This window comes from Rhinichthys klamathensis, unplaced genomic scaffold, assembly GCF_029890125.1.
Source record: "Rhinichthys klamathensis goyatoka isolate OS25496 unplaced genomic scaffold, OSU_Roscu_1.1 h1tg000545l_1, whole genome shotgun sequence".
Taxonomy (NCBI): domain Eukaryota; kingdom Metazoa; phylum Chordata; class Actinopteri; order Cypriniformes; family Leuciscidae; genus Rhinichthys; species Rhinichthys klamathensis.
Window position 1 is genome coordinate 275,001 of NW_026607017.1, and position 24,904 is coordinate 299,904.

The 24,904-nt window shown below is 42.9% G+C and overlaps 2 protein-coding genes across 3 annotated transcripts in view; both read left to right on the forward strand.

Moving 5' to 3' along the window:
* lyar (Ly1 antibody reactive homolog (mouse)) overlaps nucleotides 1-4,015 on the forward strand; it is a 12,543-nt gene extending 8,528 nt beyond the window's left edge. Inside the window, exons 5-8 of one of the 2 annotated variants that reach the window (XM_056238819.1) lie at nucleotides 1,132-1,372; nucleotides 1,449-1,508; nucleotides 1,900-1,985; nucleotides 3,861-4,015. In XM_056238819.1, coding sequence (XP_056094794.1) covers nucleotides 1,132-1,372; nucleotides 1,449-1,508; nucleotides 1,900-1,985; nucleotides 3,861-3,998 — 525 coding nt within the window. In that variant the 3' untranslated portion in view covers nucleotides 3,999-4,015. Of the gene's footprint in view, nucleotides 1-1,113; nucleotides 1,373-1,448; nucleotides 1,509-1,899; nucleotides 1,986-3,860 lie in introns of both variants that reach the window. The other variant, XM_056238818.1, reaches the window with a different exon arrangement.
* Nucleotides 4,016-14,623: 10,608 nt separating this feature from the next.
* tmem128 (transmembrane protein 128) lies at nucleotides 14,624-23,120 on the forward strand. Its single transcript, XM_056238832.1, has 4 exons — nucleotides 14,624-14,749; nucleotides 14,972-15,113; nucleotides 21,204-21,365; nucleotides 22,611-23,120. Exons 1-4 carry the CDS (start codon nucleotides 14,674-14,676, stop codon nucleotides 22,708-22,710), a joined length of 480 nt encoding a protein of 159 aa, XP_056094807.1. The 5' UTR covers nucleotides 14,624-14,673; the 3' UTR covers nucleotides 22,711-23,120.
* Nucleotides 23,121-24,904: the final 1,784 nt, after the last annotated feature.

Below are 24,904 nucleotides of genomic sequence, written 5' to 3' on the forward strand. Positions count from 1 at the left end.
TAATGAGCTGCATTTTATTGATCATCAATTTGATAATTTCAAAATCAAAGACCGCAATAAGAGAGACAGCACTGGTAAGATAATTTTTGTTTCTTTACTTTTAATGAAGATGATTGTGTGTTAAGCGTCTGCGACTTACTTTCACTTTGATGCGATAGTTTGCACGTTGGTTGATGAATAGAGGCTCGAGCTGCTCGTATGCGGCGATGCGTGTTGCCATAGCTTCATCGCTATAATACGCTCTCACGCGTTCATTTTTAGCATTGTTGGGAGAAGCTGATTTTTTTTTTGTCCAATTCAACAACCAGATGCATTTACACTTGTCCAGTTTCATCTGTAATGCGGCCCAGACCTCCTCCTGAGGCGGTTTGAGCGATCGGATTTAAATCCGTCTCGAGTGCGTTTCGGAGGGCATTTACACCTGGTCTTTTCACGATCGGATAGCTATCAGATCACAGAAACACATGAAGTGGCCAGGTGTAAACAGCCCGCAGTTACATCATCATTTAGGATGAAAAGAAAAGGAAAAAAAGCTATAAATTCAGATCTGCGCCGTAGTGATGCGCAGATCCAAGTAATACAAAATAATATTCCAATTAATTGCGGGTGAATTAGCTACATCATTAATATGTTTAAATAAATAAATGAAAAAAAAATGTTTTAATGATTTTAATAAAGATACTGAACTCTCATTTCCGGTAAAACAGTGAGCGTGCGTCATGCTTTTACTTTCGTTTTCAACAATATCTAGTGTTAGGTTAGTAAAGTATTTACACACACTTGATGTACCAATGCTGCTTTCTTGCTGCAATGACCCTCTGGGCTCTTCATCTGCTGTCGTCTGCAACATGTTAGTATCAAAATTATCGCAATCATAGTGTCACATGATCAACGCGACTAGTCGACGTCAAGCTTAAAGCGTCGCGGTATTTCATTAAGGTCGACTAGTCGACTAATCGACTAGTCGGTTCAACCCCTAGTGTGTGTGTGTGTGTTACTGGAGCAGGTGTGGGAGATCTTCTCTGCGGCCGACAGCGTAAGTGTGTGTGTGTGTTTGTGTGTGTGTGTGTGTGTGTTTATGGTGAAGTTTTGCTTTGTGTCATGATGTTTCAGGACTGCAGCCTAACCGAGCATCAGACGGCAGAAGAACACAAGCCGAACCGAAGCGACCCGATCAACGGCACGGAGACTAATGAAGAAAAGAGGGAAGAGCGGAAAGAGAAAAAGAACGAGAGAAAGTCCTCAGAGGAGCAGAACGGAAAGAAACAGAGCAGAAAAAAGAGGAAACGAGAGGAAAGAGAACAGAACGGACAGAACACGGAGGAAAAGACCAAGAAAAGACCGAAGAAAAGAAGAGGAGAGGCGTCTGATGGTAAGGGTCGGAGTCTCAGACGTCTCTAACCGTGTCTGTGAACCGTACTTACTTCCTGTCTGCTTTGACCAATCAGAGAGCCTGGATCTGGAGGGGGAGGAGCCAGAGAACCAGCAGTCTGAATCAAACTCTACAGGTATTTCATAATAAGAGTCTGAACAGCAGGGACGCTTGTGTCCGCCACAGAATAAAACATTTTAAATGAAAATTACGACTTTTCATCTCCATTCAGAGTTTCCGAGCAATTTTGAGGTTATAACACGCAATGCTGACTTTATATCGGACAATTCTGAGAAATAAAGTCAGAATTGCGAGATGTAAACAAAAAGAGGCAGAATTGCTAGTTTATTTCTCGCAATTGTGCGTTTATCTCACAATTCTGACTTTATTGTGAGATAAAAATCCAGAATTGCGATATATAAAGTTACAATTAGCTTTATTTGTTGTGTAATTCTGTGTGGGAAGCGAGCTTGAGTAGACCAGCGTGAAGATCTCCGAGAAGCTGATCTCCTGAGTTGTGTCCGCAGGGAAGTTTAACTGGAAAGGGACGATCAAGGCGGTTCTGCGCGACGCTCCTGAGGACGGCCTCGCCGTGAAGAAGCTCCGCAAGAAGGTGAGCGGCGCATCGGCCAATCAGCAGCCGCGCAGACACGTGACCGCGCGCGTCTCCGGCAGGCTGGGGTTAAGCGCTCCTGGCCATCACTAGTAGTTTGACACATTTGGGGCTTTCGCACGGGCAGGTCCAGGAACTGGTCAGCAGGGCTCGTTCCCCGAGAGCTGATGGTTCCTCAGGAACGTTCTCCTCGTTGCGTTCGCAGCGCTAGAACTCTGAAGCGCCGTGAGACTCGCTCGTTGTTGAGACTTTTATTTTGGCGTCGCTGAGCTCACAGCGCTCGCATTCTCCTGTTCATTAGTGTGATCCGTCTAGCAGCGCTGTCGAACACGTCATTAGCTAGAACTGTTATACATGAGCGTAGTAGGGGTGGGCGATATGAGCAAACATTCATATCACGATATTTTTCACTGTCCGGACGATATCGATATTATATTGCGATATGAGACAAAAATTGGAATCACATTTTAGTACACCTTAGTTAAATTACATTTTAACCCTATAACTAGAAAAGGTGAGGGATTTAATTGGACATAGACCTGAAAAATATTTTTTTATTGTCCCATTGTTTTTCTCAAAATGTGCAAACGTGCAACATGAGGTAGGCCTGAATTTACTAGTTATCTCTTTCCACTTTTTATTTTGCGGGGGGTTAAAATAATTCCTTCGTTACTAATTCGTAAGATGAGTAACACTGGAGTTTGGTTTATTGAATACGTTATAATCAATAAATATGAAATAGTGTGATTTCAGAGAGGTTAGACACTTAGGCCTAATTGAAGACAACATTGTTAACCGAGAAGTTTTTGTATAGAGAAGTAAGCTACTGTAGGCTACATCCTGCTAATTCATTGTTGTTTTTATTTATATTGTTGTCCATTTATCGAACTTCCGTACCTCTTATATAGTACTATTATATATTACTATGTATCAATTGACTAATGTTCGGACACACACTGTCTCTCTCGCTGTCGCTCACGGAGTTCGCTTCGCTTTTGTCCAGTCCGGCGCCTCCTAGACAGGCGGTGTGTGTGTGTGTGTGTGCGCGTGTGTGTGTGCGAGAGACGCGTGAGTGACAGAGACCGAATACACTGCGTGTTTTAAATAGCGTAAAAAAATAAATGAATAACGAAAAGCATTGTGGCGGCCGGTGTTGATTCTGTGGCGCACCGCCACGAATTAGTGTGTGTGGGAAACACTGGACCATGCTCTCTGTGTTTGATTATTAATGCCTGTGCATCACGCGAGTTGGACACAATAGAGGAAAAGGTTAAACGTTCAGTTCAGCCTCGATTTTGTCATTAGTGGTGTTAAAAGTTGTAAAGCGTACCAAATTGAACAAAACAATATAACTGCAAAATTTGAATTTATGAATATCTAACGGTATTCTCGGTATCGCAAAATCCATATTATGGTACAACATAATACCGGTAGTCACGTTCGTACCGGCGTAGCGCCCACCCCTAGAAAGTAGACCGTAATGAAGTTATGAGCGTACGGTGTGTGTTGCTGAGCAGAAACACATCATCATGTTCCTCTCGTCTCAAAGCTGCGCTGGGTTTTCTCCTCAGTGTAAAGGTTTAGAGTTCCATCTATCCCTGTTTTACATGTTCGTAGAGTGAGTTTCTGGAGTAAACGTATAGGCTGTAATCTGTGTTTACACAGGCTCGTGCGTTCGGCCAATCAGAGAACACCACCGTCACTGTAGTTCCTCTAGCGCTGGTCTAGCCGACTCTGGAGGAGTGAAGGAGTTCCTGCGGTGCGACCGCCCGACTCCGGGAGCGACGCAGAGGATCCTCTGTGCGAAAGCCCACGTTAGTTTCATGTTCGCTTAGACAGACGTTTGACATCGACTCATCCATCGACTTTTTCCAGGTTTTAGCAGCTTATTATTCGTTTACTGGAGACGGAAACTACAGATCGGAAGAGGAGCTTCTGTCTCTGTTCAACAAGAAGATCAACAACAACCCCAAGTTTAAAACCCTGAGAGAGAAGGTCCGGCTGGTGAAGTGACGGGGCTTCATCATCTCCTGCTGTGTCCTGAATGATGTGTGCTAAATGTGATTAATGCCTTACAACAGTGATATCAAGAACAGTTTCTGTATATGGCTTATTAATAAAACATACTATGTACAAGCAGGCAGAAAAATGCGTAGTTTTACGTTGTTTACAGCCGTAATAAAGCGTTGAATGTAATTTAGCACATATACTGGGCTCCTCTGCTTGTATATAGTGAACTAGGTGTATACTGAGTTTGGTGTTTTAATAAAACTCTTAATTCATCAAGCCACGAGTTTTATAATGGTTTCGGTGGGGGGTGGGTGCTGTGTAGAGCGCTGCGTTCATATTCTGGGCTGTATATATAATGCATCTTCATCCATAATGTGTAGTGAGTTTGTTCTTTTTACATCAGTGTTTTGTAGGTTAGGGTCCCCCAGTTGACAATTTTATCCCTTACAGATTACATATTTAAAAAGAAAAATTCCTTGAAAAAACATTCTTCATACCTTTAAAATATCTTGAATGTAACTCGACACCCTCACCTCATTTAGTATGCGCGGTTCTATGAATATGCAGATGAGCCCCGCCTCCACTCACTCCCTCAGCTCAGAGATCCACTGGTTGACGATCACACGTTGATCTGATTGGTTACAAGGTCGTTTGTGACGTCAGAAACACCAGCGATTTCAAACCGTGTTTTTGAGACTGTCTTTGGTTCACTGCAGTTTTAAGTTAGTGTGTGTGTGATGGGTAGCTTTAGGGGTTGGGTTAGTGTGTGTGTGATGGGTAGGTTTAGGGGTCGGGTTAGTGTGTGTGTGTGTGTGTGTGATGGGTTGGGTTAGTGTGTGTGTGTGTGATGGGTAGGTTTAGTGTGTGTGTGATGGGTAGGTTTAGGGGTTGGGTTAGTGTGTGTGTGTGTGATGGGTTGGGTTAGTGTGTGTGTGTGTGATGGGTAGGTTTAGTGTGTGTGTGATGGGTAGGGTTAGGGGTCGGGTTAGTGTGTGTGTGTGTGTGTGATGGGTAGGTTTAGTGTGTGTGTGATGGGTAGGGTTAGGGGTCGGGTTAGTGTGTGTGTGTGTGTGTGTGTGATGGGTAGGTTTAGGGGTTGGGTTAGTGTGTGTGTGTGTGATGGGTTGGGTTAGTGTGTGTGTGTGTGTGATGGGTAGGTTTAGGGGTCGGGTTAGTGTGTGTGATGGGTTGGGTTAGTGTGTGTGTGTGTGTGATGGGTAGGGTTAGGGGTCAGGTTAGTGTGTGTGTGTGTGTGTGATGGGTCGGGTTAGTGTGTGTGTGTGTGTGATGGGTAGGTTTAGGGGTTGGGTTAGTGTATGTGTGTGTGATGGGTAGGTTTAGGGGTTGGGTTAGTGTGTGTGTGATGGGTAGGGTTAGGGGTCGGGTTAGAATGGGTTAGGGTTAGAATGTCCCATCCTCTCTCACACTATCCGTACTAGAGAAGGCGTAGAGTAGGCCATAGGCGCTGCCGGAGTTCAGCTCTCAGCGCACCGACACACACGTGTGTTACCCCGTTACCGAGTCCTGTGCCGGAGAGATCTGTGGAAGGCTCGGGTGTAAGGGTTGAATCGGACTCTTGTGTGGGACATTCCTCCTCTCCCTGGGCAGGGTCAGTTGGCCCGCGCACACAGAGCCTCCATACAGGAGCGAGCGCTGCGCGGCCCCGCGGGTCAGGGCTCCAGAATGGGCTGCCTGTTACACACACACACACACACACACACACGGCGAAGCGCTCCGGAGGCTGATAATCCCTGTGTGCGGCACTGATCCCGCGCTTAGCTGTAATGATATCGGCGGGACGGGGCTTTAGCGCAGCCTAGCTCGCGTTAGCTGGACTTAAACTGCTCGTTTATACCTGTAATATTGTCATATAGGCAGCGGTGTAGAAAGAACTGAGAAATTTAAGCTAAAGTACAGATACTGTGTCAATTTAAAAGCTGCCTACCCCAAAAAAGTACTGGAGTGAAAGTTAAAAAGTATCCACATTTAATTCTGACTTTTGAAAACAAGAGGCAGTAGAGTTTCTCATTTTTGTGTTTTTGATGAGAAAACTTTATAAAGAAACCTTATCTCTTTGTTCTGACTCTATGACAGAAGTTAAAGTAAACCAATGTTCTGAAACATGTTACATGAATATTTTCAGTTAAAATTAGGTGCAGATGATTTTACATATGAATATTTTATACTATATTTCAAGACTAATCATGAGCTGTTTACACTCGACTGCATTCATCCAGCCATTGATCGTTAGGCTGTTTTAATAACGCACTGTAATCTGTGTCTGAAAGGGTTACTTCACCCAAAAATCATTTACTCACCCTCGTAAAACTTTATTTTACAGTGTCCTTGTTACATATGTTACATGTACTTACCGTAGTAATAACAATAAATTATCCATAATTACATGCAACTAACGCTCAATCCTACACTAAGCCTATAGTAAGTACATGCAGTTACTTAATATTACTCAGTACTTAAAATATATAATTACACTAACAATTACACCTTAAAATAAAGTGTAACCCTTTATTTGAATCTGTCCTCGTTACATTTAAGTAATATTTATTAACAACATGTACTTACTATAGGGTTATGGTTGAGATTAGGGTGTTTAAGGTTAGTTGCATGTAATTATGTGTAATTTACTGTTATTATACATGTAACGCGTAACAAGGACAGTGTAAAATAAAGTGTTACCAAATATATTTAGTTTTAAGTAAATGAGAACAATTCAAGACATTGAGACCTTTTTCCACTGATTAGATCAAGATAGCACAGGTACGTCTGCTAAAGATCTGTCATTCTGGAAAGCTTGCCGTGTAGAAACATCTTAGAATAAGGCAGTTTTACATTCTAAATCATAAACATCTTAAAGACATCTTCTAAATATCTATACGACATCTAACAGGAAACGTCCTAGAGACGTATTGAGATGAGCAAAAATACTTCTTCCAGATCTAAATGAAGACATCAAAATGTTTGTGTGCTATCAGGGGAGTGATTAATTTATGAATCTGTCATTGCTAGTTTTGATCCTATAGATACTACACAAACGTCTGCAAGATGTCTGTTAAAGAGCGCTTCATCTGGAAAGCATCGGATGTGTACAAACATCTGAGAAACGTCTTTAAGTTGTCGTTTTACATTCATTAAATCATAAACATCTTAAATACATTTTCTAAATGTCTATTTAACGTCTGACAGGAAACGTCCTGGAGACGTATTTCAGATGAGCAAACACTCAAAGAAACACATCTTCCAGATGTAAACGCGCTCATCAAATAGACGTCTCTGATGTACGTGTGCTATTGGAATAGTCAGGCAACTTTATAGTCATTTTTAACTCACGGTAAAAACGCTGTTCCTTCAGGAAACAACAGTGACACGAGTAGCAGACAATAACTACAGACAATATTATCAGGTACACAGTAAAACCATTATTGACAGATGAGTGTGGCTGCAGTGGAATATTATTGATTCATATTGCTGAAATATTACTGTCATGGAAAACTACTCTCCCGTCAGTATACAATAATCAAAATAGATAATCTATTTGAGTGTTTATAACACTTCTGTGGAACACAAAAGGAGATATTTTGAGAAATGTATGTTTTGTCTCATCCATACAATGAAAGTCAATGGGGTCCAATATTCTTCAAAACATCATCTTTTATGTTCCACACAAGAAAGAGAGTCCAACAGGTTTGGAACGATGTAAACAATGACAGAATGATCATCTTTGGGTGGATCATCACAGATTAATTCTCACGTGTGCTGAATTTGAGCGTTTCTAACACATAATGGTGACTTTTGGTTTGTTTCATGAGATGCTTTGGCTTTCGTTGGCAGCATGCGTCATCACTGACATGCTGAAACATGATTGTGGGAAATGTTGAGACATGCTCCACTCGGCTCCGTCGCTGGAGTCAGCAAAAACCAGAGCCGTGTGCAGTATGTAAGGTATACGTCTCTGATAAAGCTTCCTCACAGAACGCTATTGTTCTCCTCATCGCTGCCCCAAAGGCCTCTGGGAAACAGGAGCAGAAAACCTGGTTCACTGCAGCTGAGGGAAATGGAAGTATATGGTTTTATTGTCTGTTTGGGTGAGAATCAAATGCGCTCAGCGTTTTCTCAGAATATCTGGCCATTACACACACACACACACACACTAAAGGAAGTTTGATGTTCAGATGTGCTGAATGACCGGCATTATGAAGCGTAAAGGTCTTTTGTCCGGTCGGCTCAGAACATGATACTCTCATAAAGCACAATCCAGGTTCTGTTTTGAGTTCTGGTTTGTGGTGAAGATAAGAGCAGGCCACAGGTAAGCCAATCGCTTCACATCTTGATAACTGTTTAGTGTCTGGCTGATTAGTTTGATGTGATTTTTGAATATTGGAAGGCCTCACTGCATTCGTATGTAAATCAGACACACTGGTCAATCAATGTGGGTTTATCAAATATCCATTTGGTTGCATTAAGTGTTTGGGATATCTGGATAGGTTTAAGGTTTTCCAGAGGGAGATATGGAGAGACTAATGTCTCCACACTCCCAAAGACCAGATGGAGATTTGATTCACCTCTGTGGACTCACAGTAGAATCTGCCTCGGTCATCATCTCACAATTGTTTCTCTTAGACTTTATTGAGGTTGAATGTTCTGGACGTCTATCATTGGTCTGAGGAGAAGCAGGAGACGGAGATCTGAAATCATCATTACTCTTCGAGTTATTTCTGCTATTGTTGCATTGCCTTCTGAGAGGAGATTTGATCATTTAACTCCTGATTGGTAACGTTTACGGAACGTCAGCACAGGTGAATTGGGTAACAAATTAACTAATGGATATCACTATATTCTTCCAATTGATTAATTCCATTAGGAAATGCAAAAATAAATTGTATTACAAGTTTTCTGGAATGTTATGTTTAAATATGCAAACAAAGCATTATCTAATGAAATATGCAATAATTTGCATACATTTACAGTACATTCATCTGAAAATTGGATAAAGCCAGGTTCATACTTATTGTTTGATTTTGTTGACATATTAGAGTTGAAGGTATTTATAGAAGGGATTTTTGATTTCTCTTTTTATCACTTCATAAATCAGAAAATACTGTCAACAGACAGAAAAAACATGTTTTTAGGAATAAAATGTCATATAAATCAGTGTGAAGGATATATGAACAAACCCCTCAGTAAAAACCTTCAGAATATAGATATGAATGAAACTGTAAGTATTGGAATTTATATGTTCTGCTGAAGTGGAGAAAAAAACGTTTAAAGATATGTATCGTAATTGAAATCTACAGACGCAAATAGATAAAGTGCAACAAAATAAACACGTAAATGTGTATTTTGAATGTTTTATTTTTACTATTCTGAAACAACACACTGAAAAGCCAAATAGAGTCCAAAATCTCAAAATTTCCCAGTGCATGAAAGAAACAAGTCAAGTTTTATTTCATATTTATTCACTTTTATTTACATAGCTTTTTTTACAATACAGAGTGCTTCAAAGCAGCTTCCCAGAGATAACAGGAAAATAGTGCAAAAAAGTTTGTTTCTAGAAGAAAATAGCGTCACAGTCCAGCTTAAGTAAGTTCAGTCATGCTTCATTTCTGCTGTAAAAAAGTTAATTTAGTTAATTTATATATATATATATGTAGCCGCTCTGGAGAAAACCGTGATGTCATCGTCCAGCTCAGTTCATATAATGGTGTCAATGCAGGAGATCGATAATATTGTTGAATATTAAATTAAATGGCAGCAATGCTTTTGCATGTAGTGTCTCTTTAAATGACGCTGCATTAATTGTACAGTATGCAGTTTCTCATGTTTGCGTGTGTGTGTGTCTGTGTGGATCAGTTCTGCTCCAGATGGATTGGGCTCCAGCTGGCAGGAAACTCTAGTCGAGGTGTATTTAGAGAGACCAGGGCTGTTGGCAGGAAACAGTATTCCACACCTGTGCTCACCTGTGCTGGTGTCTACACACCTGAACAACAGCTGACCTCCTGAACCCACACACACCTGAACAACAGCTGACCTCCTGAACTCACTCACAGGTGCTGCTCACGGACCTGCTGAACTCACACAACACTCTCACATGCTGCATTCACCGTTATCCATCACAATGAGTAGGTTTACATGTTTCTCTTATTGATTATTGGCTTCTAGCGTGTTGTGTGTGGAAATGTGCAGATATTCGCTTCTTTTCAAACATAATTTTTATGCCTGTCTTTGTTGAATGAAAACATTAAAAAAGGGGAGTAGCGACAGATCTTTTCTTCCATATTGTGACGTACATCTGAGTGTAACGAATTATCAAAAAATAAATAAATGAAGGGCAGGACTTGGTTTAGTATATCATGATTATGACTTTTGTGTTAATTTAAACTTTTTATGTTATAATTATGACTTACTTTTTGTGTCATAATTTCAACCTTTTAATGTCATAATTTTGACTTTTTATGTCATATTTAACTTAGTAGCCGGTCAAAATTTCAACCTTTTCAACTTTTTGTCCTTATTATGACTTGTTTGCTGGGAGCCGGAGTGCCTGACATCAAAGCAAATTTAAAAGTGCTGGCTAATGCTAATCGTAAATTCTCTAAGATTATAATAATAATAATTTGTTACATTTATATAGCGCTATTCTGGGTACTCAAAGCGCTTTACATGGAAGGGGGAATCTCCTCAACCACCACCAATGTGCAGCTCTACCTGGATGATGCGACGGCAGCCATATTGCGCCAGAACGCCCACAACACACCAGCGTATTGGTGGACAGGAAACAGTGATGAAGCCAATCAGTATATGGGGATGATTAGGAGGCCATGATGGACAGAGGCCAAGGGGCAAATTTGGCCAGGATGCCGGGGTTACACCCCTACTCTTTTTCGAAGGACATCCTGGGATTTTTAATGACCACAGAGAGTCAGGACTTCGGTTTAACGTCTTATCCGAAGGACGGTTATTCACGTCGGCACTAATGATGTTCGACTTCGCCAGTTGGAGATCACTAAAATTAACGTTAAAGAGGTGTGTGAACTCACAAGTATGATGTCAGGCACTGTAATTTGCTCTGGCCCCCTTCCTGTTCGCAGGAGTGATGAGATAGTTAGTAGATTGTCCTCACTCAATGGCTGGCTGTCTAAGTAGTGTCCGCAAAATAATATAGGGCTCATAGACAATTGGAAAGGTTTTTGGGGCAGACCTGACCTGTTGAAAAGAGATGGTATCCATCCCTCCTGGGCTGGTGCTGCTCTTCTCTCTAGTAATATGGCACATAGTCTTAGAGCTCAAACATGACAATCTGGGGCTCAGGTCAGGAAGCAGACAGACTGGCTAAACTGACCGTCTGCTAGCGGCCTCACGTCACCAAGGTCAGATAAATCCCATCACATAGAGCCTCTTTCACCTAGATCATCATATAGAGACTGTGTCTGTTCCCCGAATTTGGAAATCCAAAAAACTTCCAAACCCATTTAAGGGTAAAAATGTAATTGATGTTCAACAAATAAAAAATAGATATAATACAGATGAACAAATGATAAAGCTCAGGTTTCTGAATATTCGATCCCTTACTTCAAAAGCACTTATTGTTAATGATATGATTACAGACTATAACCTAGATGTGTTGTGTTTGACAGAAACCTGGCTAAAACCAGACGATTACATTACTTTAAATGAGTCCACCCCCCAAGATTACTGTTATAAACATGAACCTCGTCCGAAAGGCAAAGGGGGAGGTGTTGCGGTTATCTATAGTAATATCTTCAGAATTACTAAGAAGTCTAGTTTTAAATATAATTATTTTGAAGTGTTGGTGCTTAATGTAACACTATCTAGTGTAAATGATAAATCACGTTTGAGATTTGTGCTGGCTACTGTATACAGGCCACCAGGGCACCATACAGACTTTATCAAAGAATTTGCTGACTTTCTATCAGAGTAAGTACTGGCTGCAGATAAAGTCCTAATTGTTGGTGATTTTAATATACATGTAGATAATGAAAAAGATGCATTGGGATTGGCATTTAGAGACATTCTGAACTCTATTGGAGTTAGACAACACGTGTCGGGACCTACTCATTGTCGTAATCATACTCTAGATCTAATATTATCACATGGAATCAATGTTGATGCCGTTGAAATTCTGCAGCAGAGCGATGACATCTCAGATCATTATCTAGTCTCGTGTAAACTTCATTTAGCCAAAGCAGCAAAGTCGACTCCGTGTTACAAATACGTTCGACCTATAACTTCTGCCACTAAAGATTGCTTTATTAATAATCTTCCTGATCAGTTTCATCATCTCAGCATCCCAGATAGCTTAGAAGAACTCGATATTGCGACAGAAACCTTTGACTCTCTCTTTTCCAGCACTTTAGACGCAGTTGTTCCGTTGCGCTTAAAGAAGATTAAAGAAAATAGTCCAACGCCGTGGTACAGCGAGCACACCCAGGCCCTTAAGAGAGCAGCCAGAAAAATGGAGCAAAACTGGAAGAAAACTAAACTAGAGGTATTTCGGATTTCATGGAAAGAGAGCTCGATTGCTTACAGAGAGGCTTTAAAAGCTGCTAGATCTGCTTATCTTTCAACCCTATTAGAAGAAAATAAACAAAACCCTAGGTATTTATTTGAAACAGTGGATAAACTAGCGAAAAATAAAGCTTTTTCACGTGTCTAGTGTCTGTAAAACCGCATTCTTCCATCTTAAAAATATATCTTAATTACGTCATATGCTCTCAATGACGAATGCGGAACAATTAGTTCATGCGTTCATGACATCAAGGCTAGATATTGGGTGGTTGCCCTGCACGCTTAATAAATAAACTACAGCTAGTTCAAAACGCAGCCGCTCGAGTTCTTACCAGAACCAGGAAATATGACCATATTAGCCCGGTTCTGTCAACACTGCATTGGCTCCCTATTAAACATCGTATAATTTTTTTTAATATTGCTGATTACTTACAAAGCACTAAATGGTTTAGCTCCCAGTACTTGAAAGCTCTTAACACATTATAGTCCTTCACGTCTACTGCGATCTCAAAACTCCGGCCAGTTGATAATACCTAGAATATCTAAATCGACTGCAGGCGGGAGATCCTTTTCCTATTTAGCACCAAAACTCTGGAACAGTCTTCCTACCATTGTCCGGGAAGCAGACACACTCTGTCAGTTCAAAGCTAGACTAAAAACACATCTCTTTGACCTAGCATACACATAACACACTGTAGACTTCTATAATTCAATGTTAGGCTGCATAGATTAGGTCAGCCGGAACTGGGAACACTTCCCATAAATCCAGATGTACTCGCTACATCATAAGAAGAATGGCATCTACGCTAATATTAGTGTCTTTGTTTATCCCGAGGTTTACCGCAGCCTGCCGGATCCAGGGCGTATCCAGATCAGATGAAGGACCTGCGCCTTGACACACACACACACACACACTCACACACACTCCAGATCTGATGAAGGACCTGCGCCTGGACAGACTCACAAACACACACACACAAACTCACACACACTCCAGATCTGACGAAGGACCTGCATCTGGACGCGACGACACCGGCACATGGCTACTCGGAAGCGATAAATAATTCTGTATAATACATTTTTAAGGCCAGACAAATAATTTGTTTAGGTCAATTGTAAAGAAAGACTACACGCCTGCACTCATATTCAAACGCGCATACCTATAGACTAAACACGTGATACGCATGTGCACGCCGTCAGCATTTTCACAGGTTTGCGTTTCTAAAGATTGCGAGATTAAAAAGAAATATATACATATAGGCTTGCACCTCGGAACCTGTTTCAGGGAGTGCGTTCTCGAGCTCCAGGCACTGTTGTGTGAATGAGCCGGAGCGCATTAAGAGTTTTCTGTTGGAACAGTGTTGTGTTAGCGAACCCTAAGTTAATAACTAATGATCATTGCAATGGAAATTAATAAATCAAAATGACTTTATCTGGACAATAACTTTATTCTAGATCTGCTGTAAAGCCTAAACAATCTCTGTTACTGTAATCTCCCGTTATTATCACTGTAAAGCTGCTGTGAAACAATATTGTTAAAAGTGCTGTATAAATAAAGGTGACTTGACTTGACTCTAAAATATCTGTTAACTGTAATAATTGTTGTTTATTTTTAATGTGTGAATTATTGTTAAAATACAGTATTTTAACCAGGCTCAACTAAAGTGCAGGTCTGTCTTTAAAGGGGCCTTTTCATTTCCAGAACAATATGTATATGTGTGATGGTTCAAACAGGATTCAGTAGTTTAGGGTTACAGAAGCTAAATTTATTCATCATTCCACGCTGTTTTATAAAATAATCTTAGGGCTAAACTCGTCCTTTTCATTCAGAATCTGACAACTTGAATAGATAAGTTTCGACTAAACAATAACGAAATATGACTTTGTCTTAAAACATGTTGTGCTCTAATCTGATTAATCATCAAATTATATTTGTTTTGAATGTAGGAAATGACATGCAAACTGCGAGCAAACCTAGTCTACAGCTCTCAATTCAATTCAAATATGTGATGACCAAGTGCGAGAAGTGAAACGAGTCCGAAGCGATTCGGATCGCGAGCGTCAGGCGACTCACTTGAATCTCGCGAGCGTCTCCGAATCTCTCGCCGCGTGAATGTGACGTCATCCGGGCATCATGGCGGAGTTCAGTGAATTTATGAAGTTGCGGAGGCGATTTAAGACTAACGAAGAGCCAGAAGAAGAAGAAAAGAGTGAGAAACACACACACTGAATTCCAGCGTCTTTAGCTGAACGCGTGTCAAACTCTGCTCGACTCTTTGCGTGTCGTATCAACTGTGCTGATGTTGTGCTTCTCTGATCTGATGATGTTGTATGGATGTTGTGTTATTGTTGTGCAGCTGCTGGTCCTGATGATGTTGTGTTTCTCTGATGATGTTGTGTTTCTCTGATGATGTTGTGTTATTGTCGTGCAGCTGCTGGTCCTGATGAGGCTGTGGAACTGAAACCGTCCGCTCGGATCAACCGGCACTCAGTCTTTTGGATTCTGGCTTCTGTCGCTCTCACCTACTATGTGGATTTCTTCTCTGTAGTGCTGAACCACACTGACATTCACAGGTGATCACTAACCTTAACCCTAACTAACTAACTACTGTGAAACTTATTACACAAACAACTGAAACACTCTTTCTCTTTCATATGGTCTTATCCTGGATTACAATAGAGATTATAGTGCTCTGGTTACAGTGAGAGAACACTCACTAACACGCACACACACTCACACACACTCACACTCACACTCGCATGCTGACACTCTCATACACAGTCACACTCTCTCTGTCTTACACACACACACTTATTATTATTTTAAGATTCAGTTTAAATTATATTGACTTTTTTTAGTAACTATTTTGTTTTTTGTCTTTGAACGCTAGCATTCAGCTGTTGTATCGCCTGTGTTTCAGCACTGTAACGCTTGCGTTCAGCTGGTGTATCGCCTGTGTTTCAGCACTGTAACGCTTGAGTTCAGCTGGTGTATCGCCTGTGTTTCAGCACTGTAACGCTTGAGTTCAGCTGGTGTATCACCTGTGTTTCAGCACTGTAACGCTTGCGTTCAGCTGGTGTATCGCCTGTGTTTCAGCACTGTAACGCTTGAGTTCAGCTGGTGTATCGCCTGTGTTTCAGCACTGTAACGCTTGAGTTCAGCTGGTGTATCGCCTGTGTTTCAGCACTGTAACGCTTGAGTTCAGCTGGTGTATCGCCTGTGTTTCAGCACTGTAACGCTTGAGTTCAGCTGGTGTATCGCCTGTGTTTCAGCACTGTAACGCTTGAGTTCAGCTGTTGTATCGCCTGTGTTTCAGCACTGTAACGCTTGCGTTCAGCTGGTGTATCGCCTGTGTTTCAGCACTGTAACGCTTGCGTTCAGCTGGTGTATCGCCTGTGTTTCAGCACTGTAACGCTTGAGTTCAGCTGGTGTATCGCCTGTGTTTCAGCACTGTAACGCTTGCGTTCAGCTGGTGTATCGCCTGTGTTTCAGCACTGTAACGCTTGAGCTCAGCTGGTGTATCGCCTGTGTTTCAGCACTGTAACGCTTGAGCTCAGCTGGTGTATCGCCTGTGTTTCAGCACTGTAACGCTTGAGTTCAGCTGGTGTATCGCCTGTGTTTCAGCACTGTAACGCTTGCGTTCAGCTGGTGTATCGCCTGTGTTTCAGCACTGTAACGCTTGAGTTCAGCTGGTGTATCGCCTGTGTTTCAGCACTGTAACGCTTGAGTTCAGCTGGTGTATCACCTGTGTTTCAGCACTGTAACGCTTGAGTTCAGCTGGTGTATCGCCTGTGTTTCAGCACTGTAACGCTTGAGTTCAGCTGGTGTATCACCTGTGTTTCAGCACTGTAACGCTTGAGTTCAGCTGGTGTATCGCCCGTGTTTCAGCACTGTAACGCTTGAGTTCAGCTGGTGTATCGCCTGTGTTTCAGCACTGTAACGCTTGAGTTCAGCTGGTGTATCGCCTGTGTTTCAGCACTGTAACGCTTGAGTTCAGCTGGTGTATCACCTGTGTTTCAGCACTGTAACGCTTGAGTTCAGCTGGTGTATCACCTGTGTTTCAGCACTGTAACGCTTGAGTTCAGCTGGTGTATCGCCTGTGTTTCAGCACTGTAACGCTTGAGTTCAGCTGGTGTATCGCCTGTGTTTCAGCACTGTAACGCTTGAGTTCAGCTGGTGTATCGCCTGTGTTTCAGCACTGTAACGCTTGAGTTCAGCTGGTGTATCACCTGTGTTTCAGCACTGTAACGCTTGAGTTCAGCTGGTGTATCGCCTGTGTTTCAGCACTGTAACGCTTGAGTTCAGCTGGTGTATCGCCCGTGTTTCAGCACTGTAACGCTTGAGTTCAGCTGGTGTATCGCCTGTGTTTCAGCACTGTAACGCTTGAGTTCAGCTGGTGTATCGCCTGTGTTTCAGCACTGTAACGCTTGAGTTCAGCTGGTGTATCGCCTGTGTTTCAGCACTGTAACGCTTGAGTTCAGCTGGTGTATCGCCTGTGTTTCAGCACTGTAACGCTTGAGTTCAGCTGGTGTATCACCTGTGTTTCAGCACTGTAACGCTTGAGTTCAGCTGGTGTATCACCTGTGTTTCAGCACTGTAACGCTTGAGTTCAGCTGGTGTATCACCTGTGTTTCAGCACTGTAACGCTTGAGTTCAGCTGGTGTATCGCCTGTGTTTCAGCACTGTAACGCTTGCGTTCAGCTGGTGTATCGCCTGTGTTTCAGCACTGTAACGCTTGAGTTCAGCTGGTGTATCGCCTGTGTTTCAGCACTGTAACGCTTGAGTTCAGCTGGTGTATCGCCTGTGTTTCAGCACTGTAACGCTTGAGTTCAGCTGGTGTATCGCCTGTGTTTCAGCACTGTAACTCTTGAGTTCAGCTGGTGTATCGCCTGTGTTTCAGCACTGTAACGCTTGCGTTCAGCTGGTGTATCGCCTGTGTTTCAGCACTGTAACGCTTGAGTTCAGCTGGTGTATCGCCTGTGTTTCAGCACTGTAACGCTTGAGTTCAGCTGGTGTATCGCCTGTGTTTCAGCACTGTAACGCTTGAGTTCAGCTGGTGTATCGCCTGTGTTTCAGCACTGTAACTCTTGAGTTCAGCTGGTGTATCGCCTGTGTTTCAGCACTGTAACTCTTGAGTTCAGCTGGTGTATCACCTGTGTTTCAGCACTGTAACGCTTGAGTTCAGCTGGTGTATCGCCTGTGTTTCAGCACTGTAACGCTTGAGTTCAGCTGGTGTATCGCCTGTGTTTCAGCACTGTAACGCTTGAGTTCAGCTGGTGTATCGCCTGTGTTTCAGCACTGTAACGCTTGAGTTCAGCTGGTGTATCGCCTGTGTTTCAGCACTGTAACGCTTGAGTTCAGCTGGTGTATCGCCTGTGTTTCAGCACTGTAACGCTTGAGTTCAGCTGGTGTATCGCCTGTGTTTCAGCACTGTAACGCTTGAGTTCAGCTGGTGTATCGCCCGTGTTTCAGCACTGTAACGCTTGAGTTCAGCTGGTGTATCGCCTGTGTTTCAGCACTGTAACGCTTGAGTTCAGCTGTTGTATCACCTGTGTTTCAGCACTGTAACGCTTGAGTTCAGCTGGTGTATCGCCTGTGTTTCAGCACTGTAACGCTTGAGTTCAGCTGGTGTATCACCTGTGTTTCAGCACTGTAACGCTTGAGTTCAGCTGGTGTATCGCCCGTGTTTCAGCACTGTAACGCTTGAGTTCAGCTGGTGTATCGCCCGTGTTTCAGCACTGTAACGCTTGAGTTCAGCTGGTGTATCACCTGTGTTTCAGCACTGTAACGCTTGAGTTCAGCTGGTGTATCACCTGTGTTTCAGCACTGTAACGCTTGAGTTCAGCTGGTGTATCACCTGTGTTTCAGCACTGTAACGCTTGAGTTCAGCTGGTGTATCACCTGTGTTTCAGCACTGTAACGCTTGAGTTCAGCTGGTGTATCGCCTGTGTTTCAGCACTGTAACGCTTGAGCTCAGCTGGTGTATCGCCTGTGTTTCAGCACTGTAACGCTTGAGTTCAGCTGGTGTATCGCCTGTGTTTCAGCACTGTAACGCTTGAGTTCAGCTGGTGTATCGCCTGTGTTTCAGCACTGTAACGCTTGAGTTCAGCTGGTGTATCACCTGTGTTTCAGCACTGTAACGCTTGAGTTCAGCTGGTGTATCACCTGTGTTTCAGCACTGTAACGCTTGAGTTCAGCTGGTGTATCACCTGTGTTTCAGCACTGTAATGCTTGAGTTCAGCTGGTGTATCGCCTGTGTTTCAGCACTGTAACGCTTGAGTTCAGCTGGTGTATCGCCTGTGTTTCAGCACTGTAACGCTTGAGTTCAGCTGGTGTATCGCCTGTGTTTCAGCACTGTAACTCTTGAGTTCAGCTGGTGTATCGCCTGTGTTTCAGCACTGTAACGCTTGAGTTCAGCTGGTGTATCGCCCGTGTTTCAGCACTGTAACGCTTGAGTTCAGCTGGTGTATCGCCTGTGTTTCAGCACTGTAACTCTTGAGTTCAGCTGGTGTATCACCTGTGTTTCAGCACTGTAACGCTTGAGTTCAGCTGGTGTATCGCCTGTGTTTCAGCACTGTAACGCTTGAGTTCAGCTGGTGTATCGCCTGTGTTTCAGCACTGTAACGCTTGAGTTCAGCTGGTGTATCACCTGTGTTTCAGCACTGTAACGCTTGAGTTCAGCTGGTGTATCACCTGTGTTTCAGCACTGTAACGCTTGAGTTCAGCTGGTGTATCGCCCGTGTTTCAGCACTGTAACGCTTGAGTTCAGCTGGTGTATCACCTGTGTTTCAGCACTGTAACGCTTGAGTTCAGCTGGTGTATCGCCCGTGTTTCAGCACTGTAACGCTTGAGTTCAGCTGGTGTATCGCCTGTGTTTCAGCACTGTAACGCTTGAGTTCAGCTGGTGTATCACCTGTGTTTCAGCACTGTAACGCTTGAGTTCAGCTGTTGTATCGCCTGTGTTTCACTACTGTAACGCTTGAGTTCAGCTGGTGTATCGCCTGTGTTTCAGCACTGTAACGCTTGAGTTCAGCTGGTGTATCACCTGTGTTTCAGCACTGTAACGCTTGAGTTCAGCTGGTGTATCGCCTGTGTTTCAGCACTGTAACGCTTGAGTTCAGCTGGTGTATCGCCTGTGTTTCAGCACTGTAACGCTTGAGTTCAGCTGGTGTATCACCTGTGTTTCAGCACTGTAACGCTTGAGTTCAGCTGGTGTATCGCCTGTGTTTCAGCACTGTAACGCTTGAGTTCAGCTGGTGTATCGCCTGTGTTTCAGCACTGTAACGCTTGAGTTCAGCTGGTGTATCGCCTGTGTTTCAGCACTGTAACGCTTGAGTTCAGCTGGTGTATCGCCTGTGTTTCAGCACTGTAACGCTTGAGTTCAGCTGGTGTATCGCCTGTGTTTCAGCACTGTAACGCTTGAGTTCAGCTGGTGTATCGCCTGTGTTTCAGCACTGTAACGCTTGAGTTCAGCTGTTGTATCACCTGTGTTTCAGCACTGTAACGCTTGAGTTCAGCTGGTGTATCGCCTGTGTTTCAGCACTGTAACGCTTGAGTTCAGCTGGTGTATCGCCTGTGTTTCAGCACTGTAACGCTTGAGTTCAGCTGGTGTATCGCCTGTGTTTCAGCACTGTAACGCTTGCGTTCAGCTGGTGTATCGCCTGTGTTTCAGCACTGTAACGCCTGTGTTTCAGCTGGTGTATCGCCTGTGTTTCAGCACTGTAACTCTTGAGTTCAGCTGGTGTATCGCCTGTGTTTCAGCACTGTAACGCTTGAGTTCAGCTGGTGTATCGCCTGTGTTTCAGCACTGTAACGCTTGAGTTCAGCTGGTGTATCGCCTGTGTTTCAGCACTGTAACGCTTGAGTTCAGCTGGTGTATCGCCTGTGTTTCAGCACTGTAACGCTTGAGTTCAGCTGGTGTATCGCCTGTGTTTCAGCACTGTAACGCTTGAGTTCAGCTGGTGTATCACCTGTGTTTCAGCACTGTAACGCTTGAGTTCAGCTGGTGTATCGCCTGTGTTTCAGCACTGTAACGCTTGAGTTCAGCTGGTGTATCGCCTGTGTTTCAGCACTGTAACGCTTGAGTTCAGCTGGTGTATCGCCTGTGTTTCAGCACTGTAACGCTTGAGTTCAGCTGGTGTATCGCCTGTGTTTCAGCACTGTAACGCTTGAGTTCAGCTGGTGTATCGCCTGTGTTTCAGCACTGTAACGCTTGAGTTCAGCTGGTGTATCGCCTGTGTTTCAGCACTGTAACGCTTGAGTTCAGCTGGTGTATCACCTGTGTTTCAGCACTGTAACGCTTGAGTTCAGCTGGTGTATCGCCTGTGTTTCAGCACTGTAACGCTTGAGTTCAGCTGGTGTATCGCCTGTGTTTCAGCACTGTAACGCTTGAGTTCAGCTGGTGTATCACCTGTGTTTCAGCACTGTAACGCCTGTGTTTCAGCTGGTGTATCGCCTGTGTTTCAGCACTGTAACGCTTGAGTTCAGCTGGTGTATCGCCTGTGTTTCAGCACTGTAACGCTTGAGTTCAGCTGGTGTATCACCTGTGTTTCAGCACTGTAACGCCTGTGTTTCAGCTGGTGTAAAGCCTAATTTAGCACTGTTATTCCTGTGTTCAGCTGGTGTAACACCTGTGTTTTAACATTGTAATGCCTGTGTTTCAGCTGGTGGTTCTCCGTGGGTGTGGTGTTGCTGGGATTGTGCCTCAGTCTGGCTGCCTTCTGTATAGTCTATCTGGAGTGGTTCAGAGGTATCAGGCACTACGAGCAGGAGTATCCCGCTGTTCCTGCCGTTACCACCGCCGCCTTCATCGCCGCGTCCTGCAGGTCAGAACCCCAGTCATGTAGTGATGGGAAACACACTTTGTGAAGCTTTCAAACCTTTGCGAATCATTTGTTCCGAATCAGTGATTCAGAGCGCGTATCAAACTGCCAAAGTCACGTGAGTTCAATAAACGTAAATAAATAAATCGTTTAGCTCTACTATGTGTCTCATTAATGGAAATGCAGTCTCTTTTCGGGCTCAACATCATTATTAGACAGTTTGCTTCAAATATGGTGTTTTTTATAATCTTTAAGACAAACCATGTGTAAGTTCATAAGTCGACAGCATTGCTGAGTATTTTCTCCTTAAAACTGCAGTGAACCAAAGACAGTCTCTAAAACACTGTTTGAAATCGCTGTTGTTTCTGACGTCACAAACAACCTTGTAACCAATCAGGTCGCTAGGGGGGCGGGGCTTTCGCATATCATTAACTATGCTCTGAAGCAGCCGAGTCTCAAGAGAAGCAGGTTATCCCAGGATATTTCTGTTGATATGATAAATCGGGTACTTTTAGCAATATAGCGGGTAAAAGGCCTCAAGCAAAAGGCTAATCATATTAATTACCGTTATGCAATATCATTGCGCAGCATTTACTGCAGTAAAGTTGAGCGAGTGGATCAGGTATTCTGAGCTGAGTGAGTTAGTGGAGGCGGGGCTCATTTGCAAATCCATAAAATCGTGTATACTAAATGAAGCAAGGGTGTCTAGTTACATGCAAGATATTTTAAAGCATGAAGAATTTTTTTCACAGGAAAAAAACGTTTAAATATGTTATGAGTTTTAAAGATGAGTTTTAAGGGATAAAATTGACTACAGGGGGACTTTAAGTACACATTGCACAATGATCTATTGATCTCTCACAATCTGATTAAATGTTTGTTTTCTTCACAAAAACTCAATTTATTTCGTAATGTGTAAAACCAAACTACTTAATGCACCTTTAATGTATTAATATGTTGCAATTTTTATGAGGTATAATCATTTTCTCATATTATAGTATTTAGAATTAGGGATTGAGTGTGTTTGATTATCATGAAATCCTATCAGGGTTCAATAAATGGTCTTAAAATAGACTTTCCTTTGCTAAACAAAATGCTGCACAACATAAACATTGTGAGTATTCAAGAAATCAAGTGTTAATAATGTTGTTGGTGTGGTTAACTGTGTGCTGAAATGTATTGATGTAGTTTTGTCCAATCAGAAGCAGATGTGACTGATATCATGATGTGTGTGTGTGTGTGTTTCAGCTTAAACATCGCTCTGTGGCCGGTCTGGTCCTTCTTCACTCCTGTGATTCTGTTCACTCAGTTCATGGGTGTGGTGATGCTGATCTCACTGCTCGGCTGAAACTCTTCATCATACAGCTGTGTGAATGAATCTGTTCTGACCCACGCTACAGCCAAAGCCAGAGAGGTCAGCTGATCTTTGACCTCCCACTGACCTCTGACCTCTGCTTCAGTCCAGTGCTGAGGAGCCGCTCCAGTGAGAGGCGACATTCAACATGCATTCGTATTTCTCCCATTTTGTGTTTGGTTTCCTGAAAGAGGTCGTTTAAGCATCTTGTAAGGTTAACGGGATGTTTTCTTTGAGGTCCTGATGATTCCTGATTTGAGTGTCTTCTAAAAATGCTTTATATTACCTTTAAAACACACCTTTTTGAAGGGTTAACTCAAGATACTCATGTTTTATATCATGTTTTAATGTTTGCCTGTGATTAACCATATGGAATAACTGATTAAATAAAATACATTTTATATATTACTTGGAATGTTCCATCTGTCTGCATTCAGATACTCTTAATAGGGTCGAAATTCACATTTCAGGTGTAATTTAGGTTGTAGAATAAAACCTTTCTGTAATGTGAACCACAGAGCTTATTTTAATCAAACACACAATGGTTGAACGACACATAAGCCCTCTATAGCGTGTCAATCTGACGTGTTTGTGGAGGGTTGATCCTTTGGAGACTCTCAAGGGGAATAAATATGAGATGAGAGGAACAATTATTTGTCAATGTTTTTGTGTTTTCCCAAGAAACTCTCATTTACTTAAAATTTTGCAAGCGAACACAAAAGCATTGAAGTATTTTTCCTCCCATTTCTACGTCTCTTTAGTGACTTCCTAGAACTTTTGTAAATTAGATGATGTGTAAAGCGATAGAAGCATTGCTGACGCTCATACTCATTATTTTCTCAGCTTTTTGTTCAAAATGTTGCCCTTTTTATTAAACTTACCCACATTCAAGCGTTGATTAAAAAAGAATCCTCATTGGTTCTTGCAGAAGCTCAAACGTGTTACGTAACACGAGAATGATCCTCATTGGTTCTTGCTGAAGCTCAAACGTGCTGCGTAACACGAGAATGAACCTCATTGGTTCTTGCTGAAGCTCAAACGTGCTGCGTAACACGAGAATGATCTTCATTGGTTCTTGAAGAAACTCAAACGTGCTGCGTAACACGAGAATGAACCTCATTGGTTCTTGCAGAAACTCAAACGTGTTACGTAACACGAGAATGATCCTCATTGGTTCTTGCAGAAGCTCAAACGTGCTGCGTAACACGAGAATGATCCTCATTGGTTCTTGCTGAAGCTCAAACGTGCTGCGTAACACGAGAATGAACCTCATTGGTTCTTGCTGAAGCTCAAACGTGTTACGTAACACGAGAATGAACCTCATTGGTTCTTGCTGAAGCTCAAACGTGCTGCGTAACACGAGAATGATCCTCATTGGTTCTTGCTGAAGCTCAAACGTGTTACGTAACACGAGAATGAACCTCATTGGTTCTTGCTGAAGCTCAAACGTGCTGCGTAACACGAGAATGAACCTCATTGGTTCTTGCAGAAGCTCAAACGTGCTGCGTAACACGAGAATGATCCTCATTGGTTCTTGCTGAAGCTCAAACGTGCTGCGCAACACGAGAATGATCCTCATTGGTTCTTGCTGAAGCTCAAACGTGCTGCGTAACACGAGAATGATCCTCATTGGTTCTTGCTGAAGCTCAAACGTGCTGCGTAACACGAGAATGATCCTCATTGGTTCTTGCTGAAGCTCAAACGTGCTGCGTAACACGAGAATGATCCTCATTGGTTCTTGAAGAAGCTCAAACGTGCTGCGTAACACGAGAATGATCCTCATTGGTTCTTGCTGAAGCTCAAACGTGCTGCGTAACACGAGAATGAACCTCATTGGTTCTTGCTGAAGCTCAAACGTGCTGCGTAACACTAGAATGATCCTCATTGGTTCTTGCTGAAGCTCAAACATGTTACGTAACACGAGAATGATCCTCATTGGTTCTTGCAGAAGCTCAAACGTGCAGCGTAACACGAGAATGAACCTCATTGGTTCTTGCTGAAGCTCAAACGTGTTACGTAACACGAGAATGATCCTCATTGGTTCTTGCAGAAGCTCAAACGTGCTGCGTAACACGAGAATGAACCTCATTGGTTCTTGCTGAAGCTCAAACGTGCTGCGTAACACTAGAATGATCCTCATTGGTTCTTGCTGAAGCTCAAACGTGCTGCGTAACACTAGAATGATCCT